Source organism: Oncorhynchus tshawytscha, linkage group LG04 (genome assembly GCF_018296145.1).
Source record: "Oncorhynchus tshawytscha isolate Ot180627B linkage group LG04, Otsh_v2.0, whole genome shotgun sequence".
Taxonomy (NCBI): Eukaryota; Metazoa; Chordata; class Actinopteri; order Salmoniformes; family Salmonidae; genus Oncorhynchus; species Oncorhynchus tshawytscha.
The window spans coordinates 11,629,995-11,656,144 of NC_056432.1; the positions used below are offsets into that span (position 1 = coordinate 11,629,995).

A 26,150-nucleotide genomic window follows, 5' to 3' on the forward strand; every position below is an offset into this window, starting at 1 on the left:
TAGAAATATTGTACAGTAAAACTGAGGTCATCTAACCTCCTAATGCCTCTGTCTACTCAATTTCCAAAGTGGAAACTCAATCAGAACAGCCAAGAGGCCAGGGCTTTAGAAATTATAATAGGATATAGTACTGTAGCATGCGAGACCAATCATTTGGCTGGGATCAAATTAATTTAACATCAAAAGCTGTTCCTTTTATTATGACTTCATCTCTTAAATGGGATTCACCCACCGAAACTCCATATGCTGTTTTTTTTCTCTTTCAAAACACATCTAGTTCTGCTTCATAAATATAGCCACAAATGACGGCGACTGCCAAGTCCCCCTCCTCCCAAGCCCCAGCCCCAGGGCAAATATCCCTTTCCTTCCATCAGACTTTTCAATGGCTCTTTCAGTTGGAAGAAAATACAGAGCACCACAAAAATGTGACTAATCATAGAAACTAAAAATGTAAACAGTAGCTAGATTGACGTCACTGAGGACACCAAGTCATCATGCGGCACAAATGATGTTATGATTACCATACGTGAAATAGATAGTATGATAGTGGAGTGAGCAGTAACTTACTTTGGGTCGAGCACCACCTGCCTGCACGCTCCCTCGGACACCCAGCCGCAGTAGGGATCCCTGGAGGCAATACATGATCTGGAGGAAACGCACACAGCACTCTCATCACAAAGTGTATCTTCATAGCCTTTTATTTTCCTGAAGACTGATTGGTTAGGACATTACAAACGCACAAATAAAGTCCTGGCTCTAAGAGAAGGGATGGATGGAGGGTTTCATTTATAAACCTACTTTTTGCATTTGTCATGTTTCTCGCAGCGAGAAAGCGGCACCTTGACTACACAGGAGGAAAAGGCCACAAACAGAGAGTGTCCCTGGCTGTCCATCTGCATGCTGACGATCCGCTTGTCGTCCACACCGTCGATGCTGCACCTGGATTGGGGGCAAAGCAGAGAGACAGACAGACAGAAGAAGTTGTCAGCACTAACAGAACATTTCAAAAAGCCTCAGTCTCTCTCTGTTGATAGGCGCTCAAAGCCCCACCATAGCATCTTTGTCTGCAGGGCATAAGAGAGAGTCCATGCTAATCCCACAGTGCAGAGCATCCATCTACCCTAGAGGAGGGATTTATCTTCAGCCCGGGCATTACAGCCCTCAATTAGGGCTTACAGTCCATCTACACTATGTAATGCGCGGTGGCCAAACCCAGATCCTGATCCCACCCAGCAAAGTCACCTACGCTATCCGCTCTGGCCAGATGGCTGAGGGCCAGAGACTGCTCTGCCCATGCCAGGAAGAAAAGGGGGGGGGCTTGTCGTTCACCCCACACACACCCATGTCACATGACGCTACGTTGTTGGATAACAAACACAAACGCCTGTCACCTTGAAAGCCCTGCCTCTCAATCCCTTTCTCATTGACTCTACCCTATCATCAAGCCTCTCATCTATTTGCTTTGGCAAGGCCCAGGCACATTTTCCCCTCATTTACTTCCTTTCCAAATATTCCAAAGGCCCCTTTATAATGTATTAGGAAGAGATCTCAGGCTGGATTGAATGACTAGCAGTCCCTCTCCGTTTCCTTTCATCGTCCTGCATTTGTAAGAGTAGAGTTGTGTGGTCTGAGCCCCTGTTACTGAAGATCCGGGACCGGCCTCTTTAATTTAGTAGCTGTGGTCAGTGCAGAGTGTAACTTGATGAAACTCTTTAAATGATAGAGTAACCATCTGGTAGGCTGGTGTAGTGGTGCTGGGATAGTGCTTCTGGGTTAGTGGTGCTGGGATAGTGTTGCAAGGATAGTGGTGATGGGTTAGTGGTGCTGGTAGGGTGGGGCTGGTGTAGTGGTGATGGGTTAGTGGTGCTGGTAGGGTGGGGTTGGTGTAGTGGTGATGGGTTAGTGGTGCTGGTGTAGTGGTGATGGGATAGCGGTGCTGGTGTAGTGGTGATGGGGTGCTGGTGCTGGTGTAGTAGTGTCTAGCTTATGGAATACATACTTCTCTGGGTTATACACATTGAGCTCCTCAAGGAAGAGACTGTCATTCAGGAAACCACTGTTCATCTTGGCCAGGAATTTAAGAATGATCCCCTTCTCTGATCCCAGAAAAACGACGGTGTGATTCCGATAGGGTCCCGCTGCACTGTCTACAGCGATCCGGGTCAGCCGGTATCTAGAACAGATATGGAACACCGGGAAGAACACGTTTATGGATTTATACCTAATTTCTTAATTTTAAGACGGAACTCCACTGTGTGTTATCTAGTATTATAACCTGGGTGGTTCGAGCCCTGAATGCTGATTGGCTGACAGCCATGGTATATCATACCGTATACTACGGGTATGACAAAACAATTATTTGTACTGCTCTAATGACGTTGGTAACCAGTTTATAATAGCAATAAGGCTCCTCGGGGGTGTGTGGTGTATGGCCAATATACCATGGCTAAAGACTGTATCCAGGCACTCCGCATTGCGCCGTGCTTAAAAACAGCCCTTAGCCGTGGTATATTGGCCATATACCACACCCCCTCGGGCCTTATTGCTTAAGTATATCCAATTAGATTTGTACCATGGAGCTCCTACTGTTATCAAAACCATGTATAATCTGCAGATCCATATGCAAATACATTTGCATGGCTATTAATTCAGTGAGATGGAAAGGATTAAAGACAAATATATTACAAATATATTTTTCAGCAATTTAGTGGACCACACATCCTTTTCCATTCTGCCATTGAAAGACTAGATCTCTTCACACAAGGTCATGAGATATAAAACATGTGTATGCCTTCGCTGGAATGAAAGCACCGACTTAATCGTTTGCATTATCTGAGTAAATGCTCACATCACAATCAAATCAGTCAGATAAGGCCTTCTTCTCTCCCACTCAGACTGTCTGGTTTGAAATGACATTGAATGTCTGTATTCACTAAGCCCATGGTTTTGCGCCATCAACAATAACAGTAATCTCAAGTATTACAGTATGTCGATGATTCTGTCCCGTTAAGAATAACAACAACCTCAAGGACAGTATCCAGAATAATAGGAAATCTCAAGAGGGATATCCTTGAATCCAGTCTACCTCCATACAGATTGTTCCTGGCTAGCCACTAGAACATATAATGGAATAGGTTTTCATAGTTGATAGGATTTTGATAGTCCAATTTGTAACAATAGTTCAAATTGTATAATGTCCCTTTGGGGTATATATGTGATAAGGTCCTATTACAGATGCAGTTTGCGGCTGTATATAACCCTTTTAACAACATGTAATGTAACACTTTGCTATGTGCCTTGACATTTGTATAAAAATTGTAACTAAGATTTATGTATATAATGATACCACTGGTAATTACAAATGTAGTAATGCATAATGCACGTATAACCTTGATTAACACCACCTATAACCCAGACCTAGCTAGCGTGCTAACTAGAGTAGCATCGTAGCTATTGAGGCTATACTCACCGCACCATGGTCTTGAGAAACCAGGGCCTGTTAGTGATAGAGGGCACTGCTTCATCCATGAGAGGGTGCTGCTTGATGAAGTTCAGGGTGTCGTCAGGGAACTCGTTGGACACCTTGTACTTCTCTAAGGACGGCGTGCCAGCACAACACCCGGGCCTAAAGTGGATGAAAGTATCAGGGAATCAAACAGTGGGAGTCAGAGAGCAGCCATTTGATCTCTTTACAAGGACAGAGTAGCAGAGGAGAAGGCCCTGTAAAAGTGAAGCTGCCTTTGATAGGAGATCCGTTCGAAGACATCTCACCTCTTGATAGCTTTATTGAAAAGGTTTTGCTGCACTATTACGGTGGAGCGGTGCCTTTCTTTTCTTGATGGATAACTTGGGTGGATTCTGTGGCCTGGCATGGAAACCAGCCCTGATTCAATTCTTTTCCATGATATGATAGACACTGCACAATGTAATAAGGTCTACAGTACATGAAAAGCAACAGAGTCAGATCAGAGACGAAGACACATATAGACTTGTTTCTACTGTATTATTGACTGTATGTTTGTTTTTACTCCATGTGTAACTCTGTGTCGTTGTTTGTGTCGAACTGCTTTGCTTTATCTTGGCCAGGTCGCAATTGTAAATGAGAACTTGTTCTCAACTTAACTACCTGGTTAAATAAAGGTGAAATAAATCAAATAAAAAACATTGCATGTCTACTGCTGCAGAAGAGGGTGGGGGATAGAAACCTGGGCAACGTTGTGAAACCTTTTGTTTGTCTGCTGATAACGTCAACAGAAAATAAATTGAATAAACGAGACATAGATTTCAGATCACATTAACACCTGACCTTGTTTCACACAAACACATAATGTTATGCTAATCACCAGGGGTGGTATCCTGTTGCGCTCCACATTATCGCCAGCCATATGGGGAGAGACACCAATTACAGTCCCATCCCCCTCCACAGATCTGGGTTTATAAACGTACGTTTCACAAGAGAAAAGGAGCTGCTCTTTGCCGGGTAATTAGGAACGCAGAGATGGAGATTGATCAGGCTGGTGCATTTGTAGAAGTAGGCAGCCATCTGGAAAATGATCTCATGCTTCATTTGCTGATATCGAACTTCTTTCATGCTGCCGGTGTGTGTGTGTTTTTGAATGTGTGTTTGTTGTTGGTGTGTGTGTGTGTGTGTGTGTGTACCTTGGTTTTGGAACCTTCTCCTCAGGAACAGGTGTCCAGGTGGAATCTGGGGACTTCTGCTCTTTAAAACGTCCTGTGAACGCATTGGCCACATCAGCCATGTCATAGGCGCAGACGGCCGACCCAGGGATGCTGTAGAAACATCAACCCCCACAAAAAAAGAACTTTTCTCAGTCCAATTGATATGATTCCACTGTGTGCAAACTGCGCATAGCATAGCTCTGAATCACTTGTCTATTTCCTGGATGTTTCGAAAGGGGCATTTCAGCTGCCTTGGCATTGGGAGACATCATGTACAAGGGCAGGATTGTGGCAGTTACAGAGCTGTTATTCTGCTAACCTTGTGGCCCAGACTGTAAATCTCAGTAATCAGCCAGCGTTGGCTATGTTCAGAGCGAGAGGCACGCCATGCTGCCAAAGCACTTGGTTAAATTAATAGCTAATAAATTCAGAATACTACCTCCAGTCAAAATGTGTTCCCTCTCATTTCACTCACTAACTGCAATTCATGCCCGGATCAAATTCGCTTATAGGAATCCCAAGCCGCTTCATTGACTTTTAATGCCCATTAACCATGCTCAATTGCATTGTCACAAGCAATTGTCTTATTGCCTAAGAAACGCCATAAAATGGGATTTACAATATGTAGCAGTACTACAGCTCCTTTATAATTTATATTTAGATAAAAACTCCCTGCTTAAATGATTCTCCATTCTCAATATGCATTATGCAGGAATAACATTATGCACCTGACAAAAGTGCCAAAACTATTGTGACAGTGAATTACGCGCTGCGGTACCCTGGGAAATTGATTTCCTTCTGTGTGGCCGCCGGACAATCATACCTGTTGTGAGGTGTGGAGAAGGTTGCCATGACGACATCGCGACCATTGATGTGGATGACGTCGGTGACGGCCTGCAGGATGTTGAAATAGAAGTGGGAGTCTCCCGGGATGGAGCAGTTGAGACGGGTCTTCAGGAAGGAAGTCCACTGTTTCTCCAGAACTCTCTGGGATCCGCCCTTGTCGTTCTTACACACCCTGGCCACCCGGGGGAACACCACCTGGACAACACGTACACACACACACACACACACACACACACACACACACACACACACACACCTGTTGTCTGGCTGGTTTCCTTATGCGCCAACCAGCACACTCACAGAAGGTAAAGCTTATTATTATTAGGTCTCTGTAACTAAGCAGGTCTCGCAGACCAGAGCCATGGTCTTAAAAATATTCACCATGCATAAATATACAACAGCCCACATTATTAATGACTGTGGAACTTATTATGTTTCAGATTGTCAAATCAATCAATCAGGGAGCACCATTCCTCTACCCCACATCAACCACCAAACCATACGTCACACCACTCTGCATTCTTTCTTATATAGTGATATTCCTTTCAAAATAACCAGAGAATTTCACTTTGTATTCATGTGCAGTGTTACACGTCAGACGGAATTGGGTGTAAATATTTTTTCCCCGGCTCCACGATTATTCAAAATAATAGAATGTTTATGTAATTCATTTCCATGTCGTATTTTCCTTATAGGAGACAATTAAACCTTCTCCATGCAAACTGAAATGAAAGGATGAATCAAAAACGTCTCATATCCCTTTGGTCTAAAACCTTGAATGAAGAATCAGCTCATTTTCCTTTCCTCCCATTCCTGTCTGTCTCATTTTGGAGAAAAACTTCAAAATCATTTGAGGAAACAGCCAGAGTAAGCAACAGTAGCAGTAGTTAACCAGTAGCACGCAGTGCGAGTCAGATAATATATTTAGACTTCAAAATGGCTTTCCAGGCATCACTGACATGCATTTTCAACTATTTTTAGGCCTACATCCTGCAAATGTTTTTCTATATTGAAAAAGGTTTCACCATTTTGGCCATACTGACCGCCTTTACAGATACTTGATACACCCACTTCCTGTTTACTTCACAAAGCACATCCTGTCTCTCCTGTTCAGGAGGATGTAGCCCTCAGCCTCAGTCAGCTTACCTTTCCCATTGTGTTGTACTCCATGCCAATTTCGCGATAGAAGAAGTAGATGAATTCACCGTAGTTAACTGCCTGTACGAAATACGGCTCTGAAAAACAAAAAGCAGACATATCATCACAAAACAGATCAACACCCATTTTACATCCAATACCTGAAGAATCAATCACAGTATACAGTGAGGCCCAGCCCAAGCACGGCACTGGGAGTAGCTCAATCCATCATCTCTATTAAGGGGCTATTTTACATGTGGGGGATGAGGGATCTATTCATTCAGCTTTGACAACCTGGTCATGTTGTCTTTCTTAGAGGAAGCCACTTAGTACATAACTGCTATGGGACTGGTTATGAGAGTGACAGCATCAACTCTGATTTGTTTTCCAACCCGTCACTCATTGTGATGAGTCTGTGTCTCTACGTCTTTCAACCATCAGGCCTTTGTATCCAATGACTCTCCTCACCTTTGAGACACTTGGAGTCGTGTTTGACAGTGCGCAACGTTGGGCTGTCACCAAGGCTACGATAAATGACTGCATCGATCGCTAAGAAATCTGTTACTGTTGCGGAGTAGAGCTTTCCATCTGGAGAGAGAAGAGAGAGGGATAAGGGATAAGAAGTCAGCCACTGTACCAGTCATGGGCAAAACAAACACAAACACGACAAGAGGAATGGCTACGCACAAAAACTATCCTCATTTAACACACACACACACACGCTGCGCAATGCAAACAGTATCCGCAATGAGAATGACCTCAGCCCCTCAGCTTCAATTGGATGGCTGCATTGGAATCTTTAACTACATCATTGAAAGGATAGCAAAGAATCCTCTTGATTACTCAGAGATTCCCATTCCAATTCCGATGCTACAAATTAACTAGTCATCTAAAGGCATTTACTCTGCGTTGGCTTTACACAGAGAAACTCACATCCCATAAATCAGTTCACACTGAATATCAGTAAGAGTGAATCACTATAACAGCTCCTCGGCTGGAGGAGCTGTAACCCACGAACGGAAAGCTGACTCATTCAGGGTTTCGTCTTTCTATTGATTTTTAATCCCCAGATTCAGGAGAATATTCCATTTTTTGGGGGGTGGTGTAAAACCACAATAGCTTCATGTGTTTCCAAGCTGCCCACAAACTTACATCTGCCAAGCAGCAGATTCCTCCCAGAAACACAGAACAAATTGGCCCAGAGTTCAACAATTTGTTCAACAGCATGTAACAGACTGCTCCTTATTCCTGACCTACTGCTAGTGTATTGCTATTAAAATAGGCCACAGAGTATTAAATGCACCCTAGTGTTCCTAATGCAACCTTATGCTCAAAAAGAGAAGACTGTCCTATCCAGCTAATGTTTAATGACTATGACTAAAGGAAAAGGCTAATCTTTGAAGTGATATGCCTTGTATAATGACATGATTACTGAGAGATACAGTGGAATTTAAAATGATCTTGACATATCATTCATACAACTAGTTTAATGTGCTTGGTTGAATATGGTTAACAAGGTTAACTGTAATTTCCCAGAGGGGGGATATTGTCTTAGACACACAGTACTGCTGTACATAAAATAGACACTGTACATTAAACACTTAAAGTAATGCATACCTTTCACTCATGTTGATGTGGTAATGCAAGATTCTTTAGGTTACTTCTTTAGACTAAAAAGGGTAACCTATATTTTCCCAGACCACATTCACATTCCAGTAACACATTAGTTAAGGTCTCTCACCAGCAAACAGGGCAACGTTGGAGTGCTTGGCATCATATGGGCATCGCGCCATCCCACTGATGTCCTCCCCTACAGCATCCATGGTGTCCATCTACAGTGGAGAGAGAAAAAGGGTCAGAGGAAAATCCACCGAAAAGATAGCAGTCACCCCATCCCAACCCCATCCTAACCCCACCCCAACCCCAACCCCACACCACACCATCCCAACCCCACCCCACCCCACCCCACCCCATCCCAACCCATCCCAACCCCACCCCAACCCCACACCATCCTAACCCCACCCCAACCCCACCCCATCCCCATCCCACCCCAACCCTATCCCAACCCCACCCCAACCCCACACCATCCTAACCCCACCCCAACCCCACCCCATCCCCATCCCACCCCAACCCCACCCCAACCCCACCCCAACCCCACCCCACCCACAACCCCAACCCCAACCCCAACCCCACCCCAACCCCAACCCCAACCCCAACCCCATCCCACCCCACCCCAACCCCAACCCCACCCCACCCACAACCCCAACCCCACCCCAACCCCACCCCATCCTAACCCCACACCATCCCAACCCCATCCCACCCCATCCCCACCCCACAGTGGGGTGGTAATGGCTGAGGATCATATCCAGGTGAAAGGTCAGTTACCTCCCCCATGGGTGCCGTGTCATCCCCAGTGGGCACGACTAGAGTCTTTCATTCGAAGCACGGGCTGAGGTCAAGGTCACTGGGCTGATGTCAAGGTCACTGGGCTGAGGTCAAGATCACTAGGCAGAGGTCAAGGTCACTGAGCTGAGGTCAAGGTCACTGGGCTGAGGTCAAGGTCACTGGGCTGAGGTCAAGGACACTGGGCTGAGGTCAAGGACACTGGGCTGAGGTCAAGATCACTGTACACTAACAGAGTTACATAGAGGCGTTTTCTCTCTCCCAAAGACGGCAGTTTTCTAAGAAAGGTGATGCGCTTACACCGCCCTTTTGGGTCTCTAAAGAGGCTATTTTGTTTTCTATTCCTGTCTCTGTGGAAACACCTATCATCTGCCCACTGAAATGGTCACACTCTCTCACTGAGTGCTGAGAGCGCTGCCAGAGAAATAGTTGAAGCTGATTTGGCAGTAAAAATTACTTTTGACCTTACATTATGACAACTAACACCAGCATTTGATTTTTCTCTCAGCTATCAAGATATGAATAATTGTATAAACAGAGTCCCCTTTAAAAGATACACATTTTCGAGACAGGGAAAGTTATTGTATTACTGATATGACGTCACTAGTCTGAGGGCACTAATTTCAACTGTTTCACTGTGGGTGTTGAGGCACTATGCTATCAATGTGGGGGTTTCGGCACTATGCTATCACTGTGGTTGTTGAGGCACTATGCTATCACTGTGGTTGTTGAGGCACTATGCTATCCCTGTGGTTGTTGAGGCACTATGCTATCAATGTGGGGGTTGAGGCACTATGCTATCACTGTGGTTGTTGAGGCACTATGCTATGACTGTGGTTGTTGAGGCACTATGCTATCACTGTGGTTGTTGAGGCACTATGCTATCACTGTGGAGGTTGAGGCACTATGCTATCAATGTGGGGGTTGAGGCACTATGCTATCCCTGTGGTTGTTGAGGCACTATGCTATCACTGTGGGGGTTTCGGCACTATGCTATCCCAGGTTGTTGAGGCACTATGCTATCACTGTGGAGGTTGAGGCACTATGCTATCACTGTGGGGGTTGAGGTACTATGCTATCACTGTGGGGGTTGAAGCAAGGTGGAGGCACGATGTTATGACTGTGGGGGTTGAGGCACCATTGCTATCACAGTGGTTGTTGAGGCACTATGCTATCACTGTGGGTGTTGAGGCACTATGCTATCACAGTGGTTGTTGAGGCACTATGCTATCACTGTGGGGGTTTCGGCACTATGCTATCCCTGGTTGTTGAGGCACTATGCTATCACTGTGGAGGTTGAGGCACTATGCTATCACTGTGGGGGTTGAGGTACTATGCTATCACTGTGGGGATTGAGGCACTATGCTATCACTGTGGTTGTTGAGGCACTATGCTATCACTGGTTGTTGAGGCACTATGCTACCACTGTGGTTGTTGAGGCACTATGCTATCACTGGTTGTTGAGGCAGTATGCTATCACTGTGGGGGTTGAGGCATCATGCAATCACTGTGGTTGTTGAGGCACTATGCTATCACTGGTTGTTGAGGCAGTATGCTATCACTGGTTGTTGAGGCAGTATGCTATCACTGGTTGTTGAGGCAGTATGCTATCACTAGTTGTTGAGGCACTATGCTATCACTGTGGCTGCTAAGGCATTATGCTATCACTGTGGTTGTTGAGGCACTATGCTATCACTGTGGATGTTGAGGCACTATACTATCACTGTGGATGTTGAGGCACTATGTTATCACTGGTTGTTGAGGCACTATGCTATCACTGTGGAGGTTTAGGCATTATGCTATCACTGTGGTTGTTGAGGCAGTATGCTATCACTGTGGTTGTTGAGGCATTATGCTATTACTGTAGGGGGTTGAGGCACTATGCTATGACTGCGTGGGTTGAGTTACTATGCTATCACTGTAGAGTTTGAGGCACTATGATATCACTGTGGAGGTTGAGGCACTATGCTATCACTGTGGGGGTTGAGGCACTATGCTATCACTGTGGGGGTTGAGGTACTATGCTATCACTGTGGGGGTTGAGGCACTATGCTATCACTGTGGAGGTTGAGGCACTATGCTATCACTGTGGGGGTTGAGGCACTATGCTATCACTGTGGAGGTTGAGGCACTATGCTATCACTGTGGGGGTTGAGGCACTATGCTATCACTGTGGGGGTTGAGGCACTATGCTATCACTGTGGGGGATGAAGCACTATCACTGAGGGGCGGGGTGGAGGGAGGGGGAGGGGGAGGGAGGCCCCACTCTTGTCTGTTTAATTTCACCATGGCAATGACCTCTGTCTGCTGTGTGCTTGGCTCTCTGTCAGTGATCTATTCCTGCCATTTGAACAGAAGGAAGAGACTCCCAGGCAATCGTGAGATATTTATGAGGTCAATCCACTATCAACAGCAAAGAGGAAAGGGATACACAGTTATGTTGTCGCTCCTGAAAACATCATTGTATTTTTCCATAAACAATTGAACACATGGGAAGCTAGACCTATCCTTGAGGATGTAAATTAATTCATTAATTCGAGGATTAAGGCCCTGTCTGCAAATTAATAATACAAATAGAAAATAAACACATCTCTAGCATGGCCCTCAAATGCATTTTAATTGGTTGCTTCCACACGGGAAAGGGGCCTTGTCATTGCATGTCTATGTTGTTATCGTACAGGGTTTATTACTGCTATGGTAAATCAGAGTGTGCACATATTCAGTGCACTGACTCTCCCACTGAGACAGCCATGCTCCATCTCTCAGCTACCCGTCAGGCTCAGGCTGGGGTAGGGGTTGGGGCTGAGGCAGGGGCTGAGGCAGGGGGTGAGAGTGAGGCAAGGGGTGAGCCAGGGGGTGAGAATGAGGCAGGGGCTGAGGGCTGAGGCAGGAGCTGAGGCAGGGGTGAGGCTGAGGCAGGGGCTGAGGCAGGGGCTGGGGCAGGGGCTGGGGCTATACAGGAGGTGGGGGGGGGCTATACACCACGGCTGATCAATATCAACTGGGCCTCTCAGCATCCCTCCCCTGCTCCGCCCGGCAACAGGTGATGTAACGGACACAAGTCGTACATCAGGCAGCTGGGGAGGGAGGCTTTATTACACAAAGCGAGCTATGCTTTGGCTCTGGGGAGTGGCCCACGGCTGCCAATGTGTCTGTCTGAACGGCCCTGGTACACAAGTGTCGGCGCCGACAGAGGAGCTGGCTTTCAGATGGACCCTCGGGAGGGGGGAGGAGAGAAGCGAGGGAGTGAGGAGGGAGGTGGGGGGTTGTGTAGCTGCTGTCGACAGTAACATTTGTATATCTTCCCCCCTCCTCATGGCTCTGATTAATGTGGGATGAGTTTGGCCCAAAAACAGAAGCTCTTTTCAGGCCTGTCAGGCCGGCGAGATGGAAAGGCAAACTGTGGCCAAGGTGGATGCATGCGCACACATACTCCCTCCCCCTCGACCAGAACCAGGCTGACTGGATGCACCCAGCGGGCACCTCAAAAGCCTGAAATCGGTTGTTTGGGAGAGCCTGCCAATGGCCAACAGCCTGTTTATTTCACCTCTTCGCCATAACATTTACACATTTTACAGCACCTCACGTTACGTGTTACGGTATGTCAGTGAGGATGTCAGCTTTCCGCAGACAATATAGCACTAATAACAGTGAGAAGCACGTGAAATGGGAGCAGAGAAACTTCAAAACTAACCATGCCTACAAAATGTGGGCATAAATTCTGTATTCTCTAAAGAATACGTGAGTGAGAACACAAGCCCTTTTCTGTGCTTCGCTGAACCAAAACGTCAATGAAGCAAAGAGTCTTGTTCGGCAGTAAACATACCTCGCGATAAACAACAACCCCCTGATGTCTCACAACAGCACCTTCAAATCAAGTTCACTGTGGCGTCAATTCATTTCCTAACATGTCAACAAAGCCAGCCTTCTAGAGTTTTCTTTCCTAAGGATGACAGTAGATATCTTAATAAGATGGTGTTCATGTTTAAAGACGCTTAATAACTCTGCCAAAGCCTGGATATCTTGAATCTATTCCAAAAATGCCTTGACAACCGAGGCGGCCGTCTGCCTTGATCATGTTTCAACAGAACTGCTGTGCCTACACTATCTGTCAGTGTAGATTTCCCTGATTTTAAATGAAATGTGTCAAACTACACCTGGGAAAAAGGACACATCTGACCATGAGCTTTTGAAAGTAATCCATCAATGTCCATCTCTCCACACCTCTTCTTCCTTATGTCGTCCCCAGATGGTTGAAATACAGCATGGTGTGTGCAGCGAATTCTTAGCAGGTGATGTCAGAGCATGGATAGAGAGCATGGATAGAGAGGATGGATAGAGAGGATGGATAGAGAGCATGGATAGAGAGCATGGATAGAGAGCATGGATAGAGAGCATGGATAGAGAGCATGGATAGAGAGCATGGATAGAGAGCATGGATAGAGAGGATGGATAGAGAGCATGGATAGAGAGCATGGATAGAGAGCATGGATAGAGAGCATGGATAGAGAGCAATGTGAGCTGTACCTTGTAAGTTCGACAGGAGGGGTTGAAAGCATTTGTTCCACACACAAACAAGGAGTCATCGTTTTGCTGTAGGAGGACCTTTATGAAATTGTGACATTCATCCTTAGGGAGAGAAGAGGGGAGGGGGAAATGCATATTGTGAATGATTCATTGTTGTGCTGGAACTAGAGAAAAACCACATGGACAGCCACGTTCAGAGGAATGAATGATGGCGACGGACTAGTCCATGTTCCTGGAATGCTACTACCTGTACAGTGTATTCTTTGAACAAAATGTCAAATGCACAGAAAACCAAAACACACACAATAACATTAATTATACAATAAAGACAACTGGTGGATTTTTTCCCATCCCATTATAAAATAAAATAAAATACATTTAAATATTAATTTCACATATTCAGTCAGAAGAATGTGAGACAGCAAGGCATTCAGAGATGACCATATTTCAATGAATATGAATATGCACATACATTTTACTGGTGAGGTCCCCGTGGTCAGGAAAACCTCCTAGCTTTAGTTTATTATTATGTATGGTATGACCTGTGGTACGGTGAGGAGGAGGAAAGAGTAGTCTCTCTACCTTGTGCTTCCCCTTCATTCGGCAGGTGTCCACGTCTGCCTGTCTGGACTTCCATGTCAGTTTCTGTGGAGAGGAAATTGATGGGGAATCAATGGAGATCTGTTTAGTTACCCTGGCGATCATTCCTCAAGAGAGAGAGAGAGAGCCTGGAGCACCAGTTAGCTCGCTTGATTGGCTCAACTCTGCCTCTGTCCTATAGGTCAGCCTCTATACTACACTACAGCATGTTTGGCGCCTGGCCAGTGATTAAAGACTAAACAGGGTCTCAGTGATCAATCTCTCTGTCTCAGTCTCTTTGATCCAGCTCGCTCTGATTATACTAGGTGGAACAAACAGATACTGCGGAGGAGGTGGAGGCGGGGTTGGGGGTGGTTACATATGTACATAAATCTCCGGTTTCTCCCTTGGCCCCATCCCTCTGAGCAGAGATGACGCATGCGGTTTGATGCCTGATGGGATAATGTGCTTAGTGGGGTCATGGCGCTGCAGTGTCTCACGCCAGACGGACGCTGGAGCAGGGCTGGACAGGATGACCTGCCAGGTGATTATGCCAGCGTACGGGACAGCTACTCGCAGGACGGTGCAGAGCAACACATTCCTCAAAAAGAACACTCACCTTGCTGAAAAAGATCTCCTCGGAATTGGCGGTGTCTGTATCCACCGTGTATATGTGATCCCTGAAACAGAGGAGATAGACAGGCTCTCATCAACAACCATTCAACCACCCCACCCCCTCACTCCCACCCGTACACCCCCCAGCGAATCTGAAACCGAAGGCGTCTTTGTCTAAACTTTGTTCAAACTGGAAGAATATAACAATATACAAAGGGACTATTTGCTCTGTCAGACAGAAACAGTCAACAATGGTTGAGAGTGCTGCTTCTGCCGCCCAGACAAAAACCTTTTTGTTCCTGGGAAAGGGAGTGCAAAGTTACTCTGCTGTTCAGGTCAATTAAGCATAGTGTTCAGCCACAGGAAATCTATACTAACACTCATTAAAGCACAGACAAAACCTATGTGGGAAAAGAGGCTTTCCTTCTCACATATGGAACCCATAAACTCAAGGGTTTTAACTGCCTTTCAGCCAGACTGTGTTTGACTGACCGTGGCTCTGAGAGACTGGCACGCTCGTTTGAGAAGGGAAAGGTGACCATGCTCAACACTGTAACCACTTTTGGCATTCATTTGTTAGAGATGACTGTGTAAATGTGGTTTAAATCAAAGTGTGAAACAACAGCCGCTGTCTGGCTTTAATTATAACTACCAACCCAGCACAGTAGCTTCATCTCTCATTAACGAAATTGAATAAAGTTTGAAGGAACAGCATTTCAGAAATGAATCCACTTATTTATATAGGTTTCCTGGGGCTCCGCACATCTCCTAGAGGAGAAAACCTAAGTTATGTTATCAGTGCTGCAGCCTAAATTGAATAATTAATCTAGAGAGCGTAACATTTGGAGAAGTTCCACCCTCTCTCGGTGCTAATCTCCTTTTCTCAGAGAACATTCCCAATGTCAAAACCAGTTGAACTTTCCTAGAACATTACCAAAATTGAAATATAACGTAACCATGTTTGAACTTTTAGGAAACAATCTGTTAAAGTAATGAAATACAGATAAGACAACATTTTTTTGTCAAGTTCCTTAAATGTGGTGAGAACATTCCAAAGCACCATTCCCAGAATGTTGTGGGGAGGTTGTACGCAAGAAATAACCATAGGACAACCGTGCTCTCACCAAGCTCGAAGAAACATGGTTCTCAGAACATTATGTGCTAGCTGGGAAGTGATTCCAGCAGAGTGCCAGCAGAGCCAGAAGAGCTCCAGCTGAGATAAGACAGAGCCAAGCCATGCGTCATGCAGACATCCTGGCAGGACAATGCTGGAGCTGTCTCTGTGTCAACACCAGCAGTCAAACACTGTCTGCACCTGGGCTCATGTCAGAGCAAGTCCCCATTAGTTTCCTGCTGGCCTACCTCCATTTCCCCACTAAAAGAGAGCCACACTAGTCCCATCAGATGTGGGAGAGCTCTTAAACAGCAGGCCGACTCTCATCTTCACTGCACTCTATGTGGCACTGCAACTTCTAAAAAACATATTGAAACTCCCCACAGAGAGAACCCTCACACTGCCATGAACAAACATGGAGTCCAAGATGAGAGCAAACACACTCCCCACTGGGCACACCATGTCATTTCAACGTGGAAATAATTTGGTAATATTTGGTTGAGACGTTGATCAATGAGATTATATCCTATATTCACCCACTCAAAAAGTTAGTTACATTTCCAACGTGTTATCACTGTGCTTTCAACCATCTCAAAGCACAACCAAATTCCAATGGAGAAACAATGTCTGAATTTCGGTTTAGTTGTCACCCAAATGTCTATCACTGCACTTTCAACCATTTAAAAACAGCAAAGTTGAAATGGGAATACAATGTCAGATATTTTATTTATTTAAACAACAGATTAATGTGATATCGCTGTGCTTCGTCTAATAGCAGAACCACATGACCTGGATAAGATTATATTGAATATGAATGGTACAAATAAAGTTTGATTTCATTTATTCTTATTCTTTAACTTTTTGGTTGAGATGGAGAAGTGAATCCAACATAGTATGTTTTTATTGGTAGACAAACTGGAATTAAAGCCAGACCAACTCAGTGGCACAGATGGACCTATCTAAGCAGAAGATAAATATCCTTCAAATGTTGATATTTGGTTGTGTTGACAACCAACCCTAATTCAATATCACTAAATATCATTCCATTTGAAATCAACCAGAGCTTGAACCCCTAAGCCTATTGTTTTGTCTATTTATAGATGACATCTGGATTGAATTCAAACTATTTCTTTTGATGACTTTGCAAATGCTATATAGGCCTAAATAGCGTTATTGATGATTGATTAAGTACGGTTTCATTTGCTCTGTTAAACCTACCCTTGGAATGTTTTCGATAACAACAGGGAATCTATTTAGTTTTTAAGTGGAAATCTCTCACCAATCATTCTCACGAGATAGCACACTAATAGTCAATTACAAATATCATAGCTAAGCAGGACTGGACTTGGTTAAAACAAAGGGTAGCTGTAGATACATCAATTTTCCAGTAGGAGGTGCTGCCCAGCCTAAAGTTTTTATTTTCTGATAGTGGATATAACACTGAAAATCTGACGTTGTTTTAAAGGTACAAATTCAACATATTTTATACAAGGTTTGTCTATGTTGAAATTTGGTTACCATGATGGCATAATCCTGTGGTTGAAATTTCACCCCAAAACAACAGTTTACATTGATGACTTTTTTTTAAATTAAATGTATTTTAAGTGTAGATTGCACATCACAATACGTTGTCCAATTACTTTGAAACAATGCTGATTCAACCAGTTTGTGCCCAGTGGTTCAGTACTGTGGGCATGACCCATTGGGCTACAGACGTCAATTCAACCTCTATCCACGTTGAAAACAACGGGTTAAGAATGTGAGTGGGATGGAAGGTACGGCTCTAAACATGGGCGTAGAAAGTGTGCTTTGGTGGGTCATGGGGAAAGAGGAAGACTATGGGCTCTATTCAATCTGTATGACGGAAATTCAGCGTTGCAACGTGATTGAAATTTAAAGGCAATGTTCCCGCGCTAGCGGAGACTACATTCACGATAAACGCTGCATATGTCGGTTCAATCAGAAATTACCTTTACATTTCCATCACACAATCTGTAACGCTTCAGCGATACACACTGAATAGAGCCCTTGGACATCCAACCATGAGAACAGTGGGCCTTTGTGCTGGGGAATGTCGTTTTCATAACACCCCATTTCTTCTGGGGGAACTGCGGGCCAGTGGGGGCCATCTGGTGGCCCTTTGTCAAACAATCTCGCGCTCGGATGGCAGAAAGGGGCCATGATTAGTATGCATCCCACACCTATCGTCTCAGAAATGGGACACCACCATCCCCATATTCCACCCTCTTCATAACTAGATCATCAGTGGTAGGGGGGCATTGTATATTGTTTCACTCACATCTCCACACAAGTGAATGGGAGGGAAGAGAGGCAAAATGGCCACCATTACACTGAGGAGTGGATCAAAGAGGAGCCTCGCTGACTGTTCTCTGACTGTCCTTTTGGCCGTGTCTCATTGACTTTTTTGTACAGGCGAAACACTGCAGTGGACAAAAATGACCAGCTGGTTTTGAGAGGCAGAGGAAGTGTAATCCGCGTCATTAGATGTCTTTAACAGGATTTAATGGCGACTAGAATCATTTAGACCAACGTGACCTCCAATGGGGCGGCCCAAAGAGACACAGGGTTTTCAGGAGGACAGGGGAGGCGTGTTCACGTGCACGTGGGCTACTCTCCTAATGGCAGACTTTCCCATTCCCACCCTTATTGAGGGGTGTAAGCAGTGGGTGGGTGCCGTTGCCATGGTTAGCCGGAGTTGAGGACAGGGAATGGCGACAATGCCCTGCATGCGGAGTGACCTGGGGGTATCCACTACCCGATGGCTGCTACCTATTGGCAGGCTGGCAGTGGTCGGCTGATTATCCCAGCGGGCAGACACCAGGACAGAGCTTAAGTACAGGCTAAGCCTCAGTGTCTGCTCTACATCTGATCACAGAGTCGGCCCTGGACAGGCCGAGCAAACACACACCCACACACAGCAGCACTGCAAGAACACACTCAACATACAGCAGGGAGTAGGCCTCTGACAACCCCTGCCAGGCTGAGCATGGGCAGTGCACAGAAAGGGCCTGACTGCCCTATGAGCACAAGATGTTGCAAATACGTTGAAAATAAGTTGAAAAGACGTTTGGATTGTGCTCACTGGGTGTTGACATTAATTCCCATTAGAATTCATGACATTATTGTTGTATTCCGACATTAACTCAGAAATATATATAAGTACAGCATACAAACCTACAGAATATTACAGCCATCTCATAATCTCATTGTTCATAACTATAGACCATATATTACTTAATAGAAAACAATTTGATTTTCTAAAATACAAAAGCATATATATACTATATTCTGCAAAAAAAACAACACAGTGAATACTGTAGTGTTTACTGTAGTATACTGTAGTATGTACAGTTAACTATAGTATAAATACCATTGTAAAAGAAAACGGTAGTATATACTATAGTAATTCATGTAGTGTTTTTGTGGATTGTTGTATACTGTACTATTTACGCAGACATTACTGTACTATGGTCTTTCTCCTTCTATGATCTGGTAGGTAGGACTGGGGTCTGAACAGACAGTTCAGAGCTTCTGATCTTTTCTATCACCTGAAGGGAAGACAATATATGGTGTATACTTGGCATGTAGGTTCCTCACTTATGGGTGGCACAAATTGGGATATGGGGGAGGGGAATGGGCAGAGTATATGCAAATTCAATACTGCAGTATATACTATAGTTTAAAATGTTTCGTATTTTTGTGGATTGTAGTGTTTTTGCGGACATTATTGTAGTATTTATTACAGTATTTTTTTGTGTAGATAATAATGTAGTACTTACTATTATATTATACAGTACACTACACCATTCTATACTTAGGACTATGTTAGCAGGATACTGTAGTACTTACTATTATATTATACAGTACACTACACCATTCTATACTAAGTACTATGTTAGCGGGATACTATACTGTGTAGTATAGAATTCTACAATATACTACAGTTTACTACAGAATTCTATAGTAAGTACTGTAGTATTCCATAGTAAGTACTGTAGTATTCTATAGCAGTGGTGGAAAAAGTACCCAATTGTCATACTTGAGTAAAAGTAAAGATACCTCAACAGAAAATGACTCAAGTTAAAGTAACCCAGTAAAATACTACTTGAGTACAAGTCTAAAACTATTTGATTTTAAATATACTTAAATATCAAAAGTAAATGTAATTACAAAAATATAGTTAAGTATCAAAAGTAAAAGCATAAATCATTTCAAAATGGTCTTATTAGGCAAAATTAAGCCCAATTTATTTTTACATTTAAAGATAGCCAGGCGCACACTTGTCACGCCCTGACTATAGAGAGCCCTTGGTTCTCTATGGTATAGTAGGTAATGGCGCGACTAGGGGGTGTTCTAGGTTTATTATTTCTATGTTGGTGCTCTTGGTGTGGTTCCCAATTAGAGGCAGCTGAGGTTCATTGTCTCTAATTGGGGATTATACTGAAGGGTTCCCTGTCTCCACCTGCTTTGTGGGATATTGTTTTGAGTTAGTGCATGTAGCACCTCTGATGTTACGGTTCGTTGTTTGTTTCTTTTTGTTTGGAAGTTTCGCTTAAATAAGTATGTGGAACTTTAATCACGCTGCGCCTTGGTCCGTCTCTCCACACAACCGTGACAGAATATCCCACCAACAAAGGACCAAGCAGCGTGAACATGAGGTGAGGAAGTTTTGGACTTGAGAAACCCTTCCTTGGCGGCAGAAGGAAGGAAAAAATGGAGGACAGCGACAACGCCAGGGTTTGTGCCCACAGAAAGCCCAAGGACAACCCCAATAATGTTTGTGGGGGGAGCACGAGGGGTGGTCGGCGGAGCTAGAGGTCGAGCAGTGGAGAGTGCCAGAGCCTGTGTGGGAGTCGATAGAGGAATCTAATGAGAGATACCGGAGAGAGGTTTTGGCAAGGAGTATGCTGCAGCGCAGGCGTGCTGAAGAGCGCCTTCTCAGACCGGTACCATCTGTGCCAGCTACACACACCAGGCCACCAGTGCGCCACCCCAGCCCGGTACGTCCTGGGCCTGCTCCCTGCACTCGCCCTGAAGAGCCAGAGACTGTCAGGGAGGCAATGGGGAAGTTGGGAGAGAGAGAGATGAGAGAGATGTTGTGTTCTGCTCAATATCCGACCAGAGGATCCGGTTAGCAGTCTGGTGCAATTTGGGCCGGCTCCACCCTTCTGGCCTCCAGAGCTCCTCCCCAGTCCGGTGCGTCCTGTGTCTCCTCCTTGCACTCGCCCTGAAGTACGTGTCCCCAGTCCGGTACGTCCTGTGCCTGCTCCCCGCACTCGCCATGAGGTGCGTGTCACCAGTCCGGTGCCACATGTGCCGGCTCCACGCACCAGGCCTCCAGTGTGCCTCCCCAGTCCGGTACTTCCTGTGCCGCTCCACACACCAGGCTTCCAGTGCGCCTCCCCAGTCTGGTACGTCCTGTGCCTGCCCGCCGCACTCACCCTGAAGTTCGTGTCTCCAGTCCGGTACGTCCTGTGCCTGCTCCCTGCACTCGCCCTGAAGTTTGTGTCTCCAGTCCGGTACGTCCTGTGCCTGCTCCCTGCACTCGCCCTGAAGTTCGTGTCTCCAGTCCGGTACGTCCTGTGCCTGCTCCCTGCACTCGCCCTGAAGTGCGTGTCACCAGTCCAGTGCCACTTGTGTAGGCTCCACGCACCAGGCCTCCAGTGCGCCTTCCCAGTCCAGAGCTTCCGGCAACGGTTCCCAGTCCGGAGCTTCCGGTGACGGTTCCCAGTCCGGAACCTCCTGCGACGGTCCACAGTCTGGAACCTCCAGCGACGGTCCACAGTCTGGGACCTCCTGCGACGGTCCACAGTCCAGAACCTCCTGTGACGGTCCACAGTCCGGAACCTCCTGCGACGGCGTCCAGTCCTGCTCCATGGCAGGAGCCTTCTCATCTGCACCGGTGCCCAGTCCAGGCACAGTGCCCAGTCCCGCTCCAAGGCCGGAGCCTTTCTCTGCGCCGGTGTCCAGTCCAGGCACGGCGTCCAGTCCCGCTCCATGGCAGGAGCCTTCTCATCTGCACCAGTGCCCAGTCCATGCACGGCGTCCAGTCCCGCTCCATGGCAGGAGCCTTCTCATCTGCACCGGTGCCCAGTCCAGGCACAGTGCCCAGTCCCGCTCCAAGGCCGGAGTCTTCCTCTGCGCCGGTGTCCAGTCCAGGCACGGCGTCCAACCCAACTCCATGGCCGGAGTCCTCCTTGGCGCCGATGCCCAGTCCAAGCACGGTGTTCAGCCCGACGCCATGGCCGGATCCGGGATCTGGGTGGGGGCTATGACTTGCACCGGAGCCGCCACCGACACTAATCACCTGTCACGCCCTGACTATAGAGAGCCCTTGGTTCTCTATGATATAGTAGGTCAGGGCATGACTAGGGGGTGTTCTAGGTTTATTATTTCTATGTTGGTGCTCTTGGTGTGGTTCCCAATTAGAGGCAGCTGAGGTTCATTGTCTCTAATTGGGGATTATACTGAAGGGTTCCCTGTCTCCACCTGCTTTGTGGGATATTGTTTTGAGTTAGTGCATGTAGCACCTCTGATGTTACGGTTCGTTGTTTGTTTCTTTTTGTTTGGAAGTTTCGCTTAAATAAATATGTGGAACTTTAATCACACTGCGCCCTGGTCCGTCTCTCCACACAACCGTGACACACACGCCAACACAATTTACAAATGAAGCATTTGCATTTAGTGAGTCTGCCACGGATATTCTCTTGGTAAGTGCATGAATTGGACCATTTTCCTTTCCTGCTAAGCATTCAAAATGTAATGAGTACTTTTCGGTGTCAGGGAATATGTATGGAGTAAAAAGTACATTATACAGATACTTAAGTAGTACTTTGAAGTATTTATACACCACTGTTCTATTGTAAACCTGTAGTATTTTTTTCATGTGAGATTAAGAATTGCTCAACAGCTAGTCAAAGAAAATCACTGACTCTTAGGAGATGAAAGTGTAATATCCTGGCATATGAATAATGTCCTTAATAAAAAAAAAAGGGCAGAAAAAAATGTACAGAATATTAAAACAATCCACAACAGTAATGAACTGAGTGCATAATTCAAATTAAATATTAAATCATTGTGGAAGAATTAACATGTTAGAAGCCGCAAATAACAGAAGAGAATGACTTCATCAAGGTAACTGTTTTACTCCCACAAATAACGGCATGTACGACATCTGCTGGAGCGCCACCATTGCCAAAGATGACGTTTTAACACTTTTATTAAGCCACTTATTTACAATTTTGTCAGTGAATATGTTTGTTTGTCCTGCTGCTAAAAGATTGTGTGGTGTTACTGCCAGTGTAAAACAGGAGCCAAAAGGATTTATACCATTCACAAAATGACATTTGAATTTGGAAACAATTTCCACTGACCATCTGCAGGCAGCACACATGGAGATGATTGGTCATCAGGCATGGAATCATGACCCTACCTACAACTGGCCCCAAAACATTGGGCCCTCAACACTGGCCCCACAACACTGGCACCACAACACTGACAACAGACTGACAAAACACATTTCATTGGGTTTTGACTTCAAGAGCCTCTACGGAGGTCTGATTGGACAATATTCAGCACAATATTTAATTATATTGTGTGTATTGAGCTGTTTGCCAATGGACTGTTTTTACTCGTATTATTACCTATCCTGATGCCTAGTCACTTTACCCTGCCTTCATGTACATATCTACCTCAAATACCTGGTACCTCTGCACATTGACCTGTATATAGCCCCATTCTTGTTTATTTTATTCCTCTTATGTTACTATTTTATTATTGTAATGAAACAGCAGGGAGCAGGTCTCGAACCTATCGACTGTGCCGCAAAACCATGCTCGTGCGGCAGGGCCGATTTCCGCGCTTATAAACCCAGGGTCGTTACACTATTATTCAACTGTCGTTGGGAAGGGCCGCATGCAAGCCTTTCACGGTAAAGTCGACACCAGTATTCGGTGCATGTGACAAATAACATGTGATTTGATTTGATTATGATTTGACTTTGAAAGAACATCTAACTATTTGCGTTATACTGTTAGTCATCTAGTTGTATGTATATATATCTATTTGTATTCAGAAATCTCGGTATCCGCTTGGCTTTGGTGGCAGCATTCCATCGTTTCAAACATTACTCCCAGTTAAAATCAATCTACTCTTCACAACGACAGCAATTCCAACAATTCCTGCGTCATATTCCCTCCTCACCATCTGTCCGTTGGCATTCGCGTCTGCTTTAAATATGCTGGAGTGAAACACACTGTGTTGTCTTTACACCACACCCCACTAATAAATCCCTCACTTTCCCATTTCCCCCAGGCCCGACCAGGAGCAGGTAGCAGTCAGACCAAAGGCTGGGACTCCAAAGCTCCCAACACCTCCTTAATGACCACAGATGTGTTCAACAGGCCTGCTACTTAGGAACCAGGCTTCAGTGGCCACTTATTTAGTAGCGCTCTCAAAAAACAAAATGACTCATTGTTGCTTTCAACAGCATCCAATCAACTTACTATGTAATTAGGCCAATACAGAAGCCGACACAGATACAGAGCAATTTGATCTGAATTCCCCATGCTGTGGCTTTGTTAAATTTGTAACCTCTATAGTCAATTTTTTCAAGCAAGCTAGGTAAGTTTAAAAAAAACGATGATACAAAATTAAATGAAATCAATATGCTCTTCCCATATGGAGAAAACTATTGATGCAGACTCCCCCGTTTCCGTCACACAACCTCAGTTCCAGTCCAGAACCAAGCATCTAGTTTATCCAGTGTCTGCCCCGAGCTATTAGTCTGCCCAAGTCATCGTCTGTGTCCGAATACCCATACTAGCCTTCTACATACTTAAACCCCATACTCATTACGGCGTTTGATCTAGTAGAATTCACTCTCTTTTCCAACTAATGTGTTTGACAACGGCTGATAATCAGATAAATTGATGTGCTGTACCAAAATGAACGAACGGTGGGCGTCAACAATAGCGCATTCGATGATGCATTCCAAGTACTATTTTCGAAATTTCACATACTATAAAACTACATTTTTTTTCGCATATTATTTAATACACTAATATGGATATTCAGACACATCCAATGTCTTTAAGTCTCTTAATATGTTTTTTTTGTAATTGGTTATAATTTATTGATTGTATTTGATTTATAAATGTATTCAGAGGATTGGAATCTAGATAAAGCAAAGCCAGTTCAGAAAGGGAACCCGAGTGCCTGCATCAGGTGAGATTGCACCAATTAGATGCTAGCAACAATCAAGCATACATTATTTGACGGTCCATTTAAACTGACCGTTCTGCTCACATATCCTGCTGCCGCTTGCTGCTGTCGCTAGTCTGTGTTTCTTCTATTGCTCCCACCACCACCACCACCCCACCTGTTAGGTTCTGTGTTACTGAATTTAACTGAACTGATTGATTACCTGGTTTGGTTTAATCTTTCACCATTGGTAGTTTTACTGTCTACTTCTCTGGTGTCTATTGTAAATGTTGATGTTGTCCTGTTTTTATTCTTTGTTTGTGTATATGAACTTTGAACTGAAACATGAGATATACAATAAGTTATAAGTATCTAACAGGACTCTGTGGGGTATCATCTGACAGGGATCTGTGGGGTATCATCTAACATGACTCTGTGGGGTATCATCTGACATGACTCTATGGGGTATCATCTAACATGACTCTGTGGGGTATCATCTGACATGACTCTATGGGGTATCATCTGACATGACTCTGGGGTATCATCTGACATGACTCTGTTGGGTATCATCTGACATGACTCTATGGGGTATCATCTGACATGACTCTGGGGTATCATCTGACATGACTGTTGGGTATCATCTGACATGACTCTATGGGGTATCATCTGACATGACTCTATGGGGTATCATCTGACATGACTCTATGGGGTATCATCTGACATGACTCTATGGGGTATCATCTGACAGGGATCTGTGGGGTATCATCTAACAGGACTCTGTTGGGTATCATCTGACAGGGATCTGTGGGGTATCATCTGACATGACTCTATGGGGTATCATCTGACATGACTCTGGGGTATCATCTGACATGACTCTGGGGTATCATCTGACATGACTCTGGGGTATCATCTGACATGACTGTGGGGTATCATCTGACATGACTGTGGGGTATCATCTGACATGACTCTGGGGTATCATCTGACATGACTCTGGGGTATCATCTGACATGACTCTGTGGGGTATCAT

The 26,150-nt window shown here is 45.1% G+C and overlaps 1 protein-coding gene across 6 annotated transcripts in view; it reads right to left on the reverse strand.

The window, feature by feature from the left end:
- LOC112247117 (semaphorin-6A) overlaps window positions 1-26,150 on the reverse strand; it is a 90,757-nt gene that overhangs the window by 20,948 nt on the left and 43,659 nt on the right. For all 6 annotated transcript variants that reach the window (XM_024415794.2, XM_024415795.2, XM_024415800.2 and 3 more), the window contains 12 exons: window positions 14,792-14,852; window positions 14,176-14,238; window positions 13,594-13,695; window positions 8,405-8,495; window positions 7,132-7,251; window positions 6,673-6,761; window positions 5,504-5,721; window positions 4,660-4,791; window positions 3,470-3,625; window positions 2,000-2,173; window positions 799-939; window positions 568-645 (listed from right to left, as the gene is read on the reverse strand). In XM_024415794.2, the coding sequence (XP_024271562.1) occupies window positions 568-645; window positions 799-939; window positions 2,000-2,173; window positions 3,470-3,625; window positions 4,660-4,791; window positions 5,504-5,721; window positions 6,673-6,761; window positions 7,132-7,251; window positions 8,405-8,495; window positions 13,594-13,695; window positions 14,176-14,238; window positions 14,792-14,852 (1,425 nt within the window). The remainder of the gene's footprint in view (window positions 1-567; window positions 646-798; window positions 940-1,999; window positions 2,174-3,469; window positions 3,626-4,659; window positions 4,792-5,503; window positions 5,722-6,672; window positions 6,762-7,131; window positions 7,252-8,404; window positions 8,496-13,593; window positions 13,696-14,175; window positions 14,239-14,791; window positions 14,853-26,150) is intronic.